Source organism: Passer montanus, unplaced genomic scaffold (genome assembly GCF_014805655.1).
Source record: "Passer montanus isolate IOZ18808 unplaced genomic scaffold, ASM1480565v1 scaffold24, whole genome shotgun sequence".
Classification (NCBI taxonomy): Eukaryota; Metazoa; Chordata; class Aves; order Passeriformes; family Passeridae; genus Passer; species Passer montanus.
In genome coordinates this window covers 255,579-264,956 of record NW_024367037.1, presented here as the reverse complement: position 1 = coordinate 264,956, position 9,378 = coordinate 255,579, and the positions used below count along the sequence as shown (strand labels likewise).

The 9,378-nt window shown below is 42.9% G+C and overlaps 1 protein-coding gene across 3 annotated transcripts in view; it reads left to right on the top strand.

The window, feature by feature from the left end:
• The first annotated feature begins 3,061 nt into the window (after positions 1–3,061).
• The window catches only part of TMEM245 (transmembrane protein 245), a 76,790-nt gene continuing 70,473 nt past the window's right edge, over positions 3,062–9,378 (top strand). For 2 of the 3 annotated variants that reach the window (XM_039710995.1, XM_039710993.1), the window contains exon 1: positions 3,087–3,604. In XM_039710995.1, coding sequence (XP_039566929.1) covers positions 3,104–3,604 — 501 coding nt within the window. In that variant the 5' untranslated portion in view covers positions 3,087–3,103. Of the gene's footprint in view, positions 3,605–9,378 lie in introns of all 3 variants that reach the window. The other variant, XM_039710996.1, reaches the window with a different exon arrangement.

Sequence of the window (9,378 nt, the reverse complement as noted above, 5' to 3'; positions counted from 1 at the left end):
TTGCTTCTGGTACTGAAACTATAACAGTTTACATTAAGTAATTTTTCATTGATCTGAAGATGGTATTACTTTGTCACTAAACCAAAGTGAATTTATGAAGTGAGATTAACCTCAACTGAATGTTTGCAAATGCTCAGTAACTCAGGTTAAAACAAATAAAGTCTCTCACGCAGGGATGGTTATTTTCTAAATACACAGGCCAGTGCTGACACCTTGTGGCTTTGTTCCTGACTTATTTCATAGCTCCATGTGGTTATTTTGGTTGTAAATAATGATTAACTTGCAGTTGCTGGCATTGTCTATCTCCTCTGCTTTGTGGCTGCCTCAGCACCCGGTATTTTGGTATCACATGTAAGACAGCTTGGAACTTTGGTCTGTGTTGACTGCACATCAAGTGAATGAAGAGCTACGGGTGTCTCTGACCTCTTGAACAGGACTCAAAAGGTGTCAGTTCAGAGCACTGAATCGGGGGTGCTAGTGCAGAAGCAAACAGAAGTTACAAGTTTCTCTTTTACTAATTAATACCTGATTTTATACTTCCCTCTACATAGGACAGCACCAACGACTGACAGTACTTATCACATGCACTTTTAGGTGGATACGTATTTTCTCCACTGACGTGAAAGCATTCCTTTGCTGCCCTCTTTTCCCTTGAATAATTCCTAATAAGAAAAATACAGTCAAAGAGATTGTTGTAGAATTTCTGGCAGTATAGGAGCCTGAGGTGTGCTACTTATCTTTGACCATAAAAATGCATCTGTGAAAGTTATGGGCATCTACTCTAAAATCTCTTACCATTTCAAGTCTTAGGCAAAACCAGCTGTTAAGTTGCTATTTGAAATCTGTTGTGGAGTTAAGCTTTAGATGCTGGGGTGTGTCTTGTGAAGATCACACATCCTCCCCTCAGCTGTCAAAGATTTAGAGATTGTTTTCTGATGCTTGTGGGTCATGTCCCTGTTCTTAAGTTCCTGTTGTGGTGATACATGAATTAGAAATCTTTATTTTATTGCATTGTTGGGGTATTTTCCCCTTTCTATTATGTTTAGTTGTTTATAATGGAGAGTGAACAACATAATTGGAAAGGAAAGGTCTTAAACAGTAGGGACCATATCCTTGGCTTATGTAAAACAATATTTATAGCTTCACTCAACTCAAGGAGGTGGCATTAATTTCTGTTCCTGCAGAACATGGCTGACTGAGTCTGTTAAGAAAAATCAAAGGAATAAAAAGATGTGCCTATGAAGGTTTGATTTCCTGGCATCTCTGTTTAGCTAGCAGAAGGATTAGAACTCTCTGCTCTCCCCCTGTGTAAATCTTAATTGACACTTGCTAATTGAACTTTAATGCAATAAAGGTATTGTAATGAGCAATTAGAGTTTGGCTTCTGAACTAAAGAGAAGTTCAGGTAATGATGCATTCTTGTTACCTATTTCAGCACCCTACCAGGAGGCAGATCTATCTGATCAAAGAGCTGTGAGTGACAGTATCAGTTTAAGGTTCAATAAAAGCTTCTTGTATGGACAACTGCTTGTAATGCCTCATCAGGATCAAACAAAGTGCCTGTAGGTTTGTAAGTGCTTTCATGGCATAAAATTAAAATACTTTGTTGAACCTACACGTGATTTATTCAGCAAAGGGAAAACAAGGAGCTGCAGGAGCTCAGAGGAACCTTTACAATGTGAACTGTGTAACTGGCAGGAAAGGCTTTGCAGGGACAAGTCAGGACTGCAGTGCCAAACCTCAAAAACTGGCTCGGGCCCAGCCCCACCTACAGCTTCAGGATGCAACATAGTCACAGGAAGGGTGTGGAAAAACCTCTACCTTTCACCCTTGCTATTATGATAGGGACAGGTCGCATCTAGGCATTGCCTTGGTATTGCTCTGCATTTAAAAGCTAGGTATGAATAGGTGTATTCCCACTTTACAAGTTAAAGACAGTTGTACTCAGGATAATTTCAGCTTTTTAACATCTCAGTCGTGCAAGAAATGCTCCACTGAAGTCCTTGTGGACTGCAATCTAACATGAAGTTACATAAGGTTAAACTTGCATGTAAAATCTAAAAAAAAATACAGGAATTTGATTATTTTCCTCTTTTTATATATATATTTATGTACTTTTTATATGTTCAGTGGCATGTGATCTCTTTTTTATTATTATTATTATGATAAGCTCTACCTCCTTGAAAAGAAAGGGGAGGATCCCTCTGAGGGTTTTATGGCAGCATCACCAATAGCTTTAGTACCTTCTGAAGGCTTGTCTTAAGGAAAACTGAGTAGCAGAGTGCCAGCACTGAGCTAGTTCAAATGCCATGGCTTTTGCTTTGCAAAACTTGCTTAGACCATGTGTATTCATTACAGACGCATTTAGACCACCTGCAAAATGTGGGCAGTTGCCCTCATGCCTGCACTCAGGTGTTTGGTGTATGCCAGCTGCAGGAAGTTAGCTCTTCTCCAGATTATTTGCAAATAGCATTTGATGGTACAGTGTCAGAAACATCAGGTCGAAAAAAACCACACAGCACCACTGCTTCTTCAGCGGGCCTGGCTGCCAGTAAAAGAGCAGATGCTTCCTCGTTAAACAGTTTGCTGCAAGAACATGTTCAGACGAGACAAAATCCTCCAGCTGGTCTAACCAGTCTTGCTCTTCACCATGCAATGACACTCGAGATCTCCCAATTCGTTCCGCTCCCGGAGACTAGAGCAGCAGCAGGGAGAGCAGAGTGTTCAGCGAAGGAGGACAGGGCTGCACTTCTGGGATGGGGATGAGGTTGTGCCGCAAGCCGCTGGACTCCTCCACGCCCCAGCCTGTGGCCACCTTCTTCAGCGGAGGCCACGAAGGCGCCGGGCACCGGGGCGGCTCAGGGCCCGGGCACAGCCCCGCCGGTCCTGCCGGGCGGAGGGAGCGCGGCCGCCGCTCTCCCGGAGCAGAACTACATTTCCCAGCTCGCTTCCCGGCCGGCACCGCCCCTTTCCCGCTGGGCTGGGCGCACGCCCGGAGCCGCGCGGCGGCGGCGGCACTACAGCCCAGGGCCCCTGCGCGCCCTCGGGCACGACCGCCCGGGCAGTCCCGGCCCCGCTGCGCTCCCCCGGCGCGGGCGCGGCCATGCCGCGGCTGCCGCTGGGCGGCCAGGGCGGGGCGGCGGGAATGTCGCTGCCGCGGCTGGAGAAGCCGATCAAGCAGGCCTTCTACAACACCGGGGCGCTGCTGTTTGCGGGGCTGTGTTGCGGCGCCGCCGTCCTCGTGTACTTCATCCTGGAGGCGTTCCTGCGGCCGCTGCTCTGGGCCGTGCTCTGCGGAACCTTCCTGCACCCCTTCAAGACCTCGCTGACGGCGCTGGGGCGGCGCTGGCTGGGCCGCCTGCACCGCTCCCGCACCCCGGTGCTGCTGGCCGCCCTCCTCCTGCCCATCTGCTTCGCCAACTACGGCGTGGAGGCGCTGGGCGAGCAGGTGCTGCGGCGGCGGCGGCTCCTGCTGCTGCTGGGCGCCGGCGGCCCGCTGCTCTACGGGCTCTACTGCCTGGGCAGCTCCCTGGGCGTGCAGGTGCTGCTGGCACAGGCCGCCCGCATCATCTGCCAGGGGCTCGACTACTTCAGCAGCCAGTGGGTGAGTGAGGGAGCGAGTGTCGCTGTTCCGCGGCCGTGCGTCAGGCGCGCCCGCTTCTGGAGATGCTGTTAAGTCAGAGGTGATTCAGGCGGGTTCTTGGGTAAACATCGAGGCTTGTTGAGTTCTCAGGTGTGTGTTAAAAGTGTTGCGAAATAGCAGCGCAGCCCCACCAGTGACCCGGGATGGGGGAAGGCACCTTAAGGCTTGTTTTGAGTGTACTGTGTAGGGTTTTCTTTTTCTTCGTAGCGTATCAAACAGTGTAAACGCAGTTTGAACGTTAAAAAGTAAAGCTGTTTAACTCACAAATGTTACTGCTGGTAACAAATCCTTGGAGACTGCTTTTCCCTGGGTTCTGTTCAGTGGGTAGCATAGTTAGAACTTCTGTCAGAACACTTTTACACTTCGTTAGTTATAACTGAAAATACAAAAAATACTACGTATAAGAAGCAAATGGGTATGTGAAAGATCAGATCAGTATGTTGTTCTTCTGTTAAATACTGATGTACAGCTGGCATGCTCAGATTTCCTTGTGTCAGACTTGTCAAAAGCTGCTCTATTTTTTAAACAAAGTATGCCCTTTCGCTAGGTAACAGTGCTCCTGAATGGACTGACAAGAGACTATTTTGACAGACTGCCTCTAATGTGCATAGAATGGACAGGAGAATCTGTTTAGCCTCTTGAAAGTAAACACTGGAGGAAAAGATTTTCTTGACTTTATTTGGTCCTGGAAGATGTCAGAGGACATGTGTTTCTGGTCTGTTTTTGTCCTCAGAAGTATAATTAGGACTGAGTAGACAGAGATACATTCTCTCTTTATGAAGAGGCAAGATACAACCATGTTTACTTTCAGCTGAGTAGTAACAGAACTAAAGCATGGCCTGGTACTAGTGGGAGGCTTTCACTTGTTGCCACACAATTTGCTTGGTAAGCTTAAGATTTTTTTAAAAAACTTTGCACTGACCTCTTTGTCTTATTTTTAACAAATCTCTAATATTGCTGCACTAACTGACCTGGCTAAGTCCAGGCTTTTATTAAAAGTTTCTTAATTAAGCCATACTTAATGCTGTGTAAATATAAGGGTACTGAAGCAAACCACACTTATTGAAGCTTTTAACTATGGCTGTAATGCACTGCTGGATGTGTGTGCCTCCTCAGTGCTGCCTCGTTTAGCAGTCTCTGATCCTTCTGGTTGGCACTGGTGTTTCTGATTTAACACTTGTGTTCATTGAACTGCAGTAGGATTTTAACTAACAAAACATAGTAAGCTTCCAGAACTCTTCAGACCTGAGTTACTTGGGAAAATTTTGGTTTTGTGTGAAGGTAATTGATCACAGAGTTCCTTAAGCAAACCAGTTGCTTTCTAAGCAAGCTGTCTGTGTCTCTTTCTAGGGCCTTACAGGAGAAAAAAATTTTGGGCTTTCCTTTGTAAATAACTGCAGCTCAATCTGGCATCATCTGTACACTTTGCAGTGTTTTCTCAGTCCGTTTTTTTTTTTTTAATTTTTCAGTACTTGATGTGCATTATCTCAGAGCTGTAGCAGGATAATTTAATTTTATCCATGCTGCTGAGGAGCCCTGAGCTGGATCAGTTAATAGTATCAGTTTTAACTTCAGTTAAGCACTTGAAAAGCCCTTTAATTGCCATGTTATATTGCAGGACTCTATTTGCATGCATATGTTCTGCTTGTTAGCTGCACGGGAATTTGGGATATTATGAGTGTTCTTCTCTGGGCTCTGAATCCTCCATGGTTCTTTCTGTGTGCACAATTGTCTTCTCCCTTTCTGATTCCCTGAGAAGTGAGTGGATACCTATCATTAGAATTATGGGGATTTGGAATACTGCTTTGTTATTCTAGGTATTTTTATGGTATCTACTAGGCCATGATACTGAAACAGAAATTCTCCTCTTAAGTTTTAGAAAAAAAGAAAGTTCTTCAAATGCAGTAATTGCATGTGACAGTGACAAGGTAAGGTGTATCTTGGCACCAAATATGTTAAAGAGCCTTCCTGTCCTGCTGTCCTCAAAACAGGCAAAGCCATTCATGGCATTGATGAGTCAAAATTCAGAAGTGCCTGTGTTCCCATCCATGGCTCTTAAGTCACACCTGCAGTTCAGGAATTTGGGTATCTCCATGACTGGATTGTTTGATAGCTGATTGCAAAACACTGCATTCGAACAAGTTCAAGATCTTAGGCTAGTCTACAAGCATTGTGCTCCCACGGTCTCCTTTCCCTTCAGAATTTATAATCTTCAAAGAAGCTTGCTCAAAAAATGCAGTTGGCTGCTGGGCCTTAAATTGGAGGCTGGTTAAAAATTCCAGATGAGTTCCTTGTTCTGACTCCAGCCTTCTTTTGGTTACTTGCAGAATTTTTATGTGGAGGGCCCTGCACAAACAGCAGTTTCATATAATAGGGAAGGGGAATGTTTTTCTCTATAGTTTTTTTCTTGGAAAAGATGGGAATTTGTCCCATAGTGGACTGAATGTAGTCCTACATGCTTTTGGGCTGCAGTAATTTCGCTAGTTTTGCAGGAGAATTTCCACAAATTCTCTTGCTTTGTGGAAAGAGTTTAAACTACTTTAGGCTGATGTTTTATACTTAAGTTAATATATATCCAATTCCAGCTATTCATTATATTTTCGTCTTTTTTTTTTAGAAGAATTTACGTGTATTTAGTTGGGAAAGATCCCAGCAGATGTAAAGAATTGTACAGCTGCTCTATGTTGGCTCTGAGGTTCATGTTGGTAAATTAAATTTGATGTAATCATAATGAGCAGAATTCTCTGCAGTGAACTTGATTATAGGGCTGTCAAAATCTTTCTCTCTGGCCACTCTTTTTTCCTTGCTTTGTCACAGGTTATTGAAGGTTCACAGCAGTGTAGTCACACGTGTGTGTCAGTGTATTTTTATATCTCTGACTGTATGAGGTACAACTTGTGTTGTTCTGGGGGTTTACATGCAGTTAGAGCACTTAATCAGTCTTATCCTCGCCATGCTGCTGGGCAGATCTGGAAACAAGATTGCCCACCATTGCCGTGACTGCTGTATTGGAATATTGTCAGGGTACATGCTGCCTCTTTTGGCTGGTGTACTGTCTGCTCCCCATCAGGGATTCTGTGCAAGACATCCACCAGGGAAACTTCCATTTGTGTTGCACTAAAGGTCACTCCCACAGCAGTCCTTACAGACTGAAATTCTCCAAGCATTCTTCATGCTCTGAGGTGTTTGCCTTCCACAGTCCTATTGAATATCACCTGTAGGGGCAAAAAAGCATCTGTGTTTTGTTGAGTTCACCTGATGGGCCAGTTTCTCTTCTATTAAAGAAAAGGGCACACTTCTGATTTTTAATGTGCCTACAATTTCTATTTCTTTGAGGGCTTAGCATAGGTGGGCTTTTTTTTCCCTTCCCTTTCTTATTACAGCAGGCTTGCAGGTTTCTAAAACTTGCCCACCTTAAAAACCCAAACCCAAAACAAACACCTGAACAAACTCATAAGTATTCTTCTGTTGTTTATTATACTTTATTATTATGGTATCCTGGCCTGTAAATGATACAGCCAAGTACTGACTATAAACACATCTTACCAAAACCACAGATTTTGGTATGTTTTCACAACTTTGTGTGGTAGAGATAAACTGTGTAGAGGCCTCACGTGGTCTGTTTAAAAACGAGATGGTTAGAGGCAGGGAAAGTCTGGGATGTTGATAGTGTTTTCTACTGTTGTTTTTCCCTTCCACACCCGCCCTCAGTTTTGGAAGAGCCTGCAGTGAGACACCTTTCTTGGAGAAGTCAAGGAGCTTGTTCCGATTTATATGCAGGAAGTACAGCCTCAAAACTGGCAGTAATCTAAAGCCCAATGATATATGCTACATAATATTAGCTATTTACTGGTATTTATATGTACTGGTTGAACGCAATGATGTTTCTTTTTCCAGCACCTCTGAAAGGAATGATCATTGTGGAACTGTCCAGCAAAATTTTAACTGTACTCTATATAATAAAAGAAGAAAGTTAAGAAATGGTATATGTTGAGGAGCCATCTCTTGCAAAGTGTTACCATGAAGCATGTCAGAGGAGTGGTGCTCTGTCTGCAGGGAAAGAATTTGACGTGCTCTGGGAAACCTCTTTTTGCAAGAGAATCTTAATACATTTGATTTCTGAATAGCATTTTTGTTACTAGTTTCTCATAAGTAGCTTTTGTATTAAGACAGGAAAAGTGAACTAAAGGAGAAGTATTCTCAATATCCATTGCTTCAGTCTTCTGGATATCTTAGATTTTATGTTTTTTTCTTAAATTCAGTGTAGGAAATGTTGCAGGACACATTGAAAATAATTTTCAGCCTATGTGTGGCAGAGTTGATTTTGATGGTCAGTTCCCCCCTGCCCTGGGGGTCTAGTTATAAGTTCATACTTTCATCCCTTCAAAAGAGGATGATCTCACTAAACACCATGTTTCTGTTTCATGTGGTTTAATAGTCTGGTTTTTTTTAAATGCCAGAAATACCAGCATGCCTATATGTCACGTTTGGGGGTTTTAGAAGAAACAAAATGGGCGCACAGTTCTCCTTTGGACTTGGGACAAGGAATAACTTACTTGTGTCCACTTAGAACCTGCTTTAGGGAAATGAAGGCTTCCTAAGTGAAGGCAGGAGGTGCTTGTCTTTGCTCTGATGTGAAAAATAGTCTTACATGTGTGATTAGTTGGAGTTTGGGTGTTTTCTACTGTTTGATAAAGGCTGTCTCCTTACTAAAGGACAGGCATTTACACACTTACTCTGCACATTATGGGATGTTTGTTCTTGTGTACTAATGAAACTGCGCTAAAGCTACAGTAAATTAACTTGGTTCTGAAAACTGGAGTCAAAATGACACCTTCATAATTTGTCATCTGCTTCCTTATTATCCTTTATGTTGTTTAGAAAATCATTTTCAAATGAACAGGCAGATAAAGAAAACACTTTTTTTTTAAGGCAAACACAGTTTGGCTTTTAGCAATGCATTTAATGCCTTGTGTCTTTTCATTTTTCAAGTCCAACACTCTTCTATTCAGCTTTTGTGGTAGGTTCCTTTTCCTTTGTCAGCCTGTGCCACCACTGAGGAGGGAGATGTAGAAATAGTGAACTGGTGTCATAAGATAACCTCTTTAAACCATCTTCTCTCTGCAACACTGTTTTAGAAGTTTGCAAAAGTGCTGTGTTAATGCTTGGTAAACCTTTTAAATGATTTTTGATTTTGAGAAAAACTAATTAAAAACTCCATTTCTGAATGAAAATTTTCTTTTCAAATATTAAAGGGACCTGATGCGGTAGTTTGGCTTTTTCTTTTTTTTTTTTTTTTTTTCCCAGAAAACTGAGACTGGAAAATGGAAAGCAATTTGAATTAGATCTGTAGGTCCATAAAACATTTTTAAATGTAAAGCTCAGTTAAAACCCCCTAAACAAACCAAAACTTAAACCAAACTCTTAAAAACCTTGCTGTATAATTTCCAAATGGAAAGAGCAGCCAGGGAAAAAACATCATTTTGGAATGGCCAGGGGAGAGGGTAGAGCTACAATAAGAGAAGGAAGGAGTACAGACTCTGTTTTCTAGGTGCTGATTTGTTAAAAACTGAAAAATTTTGGCAGGCTGGCAGGGCATATATCAGAAGAATTAACTGTTGTTTGATCTTCTCAGTCTTCACTGTTGTGTCTACTTGTGGCGTGGTTCATAGAATCATGGAATATCCTGGGTTGGAAGGGACCCAGAAGGAGCACTGAAGTCCCACTCCTGGCCC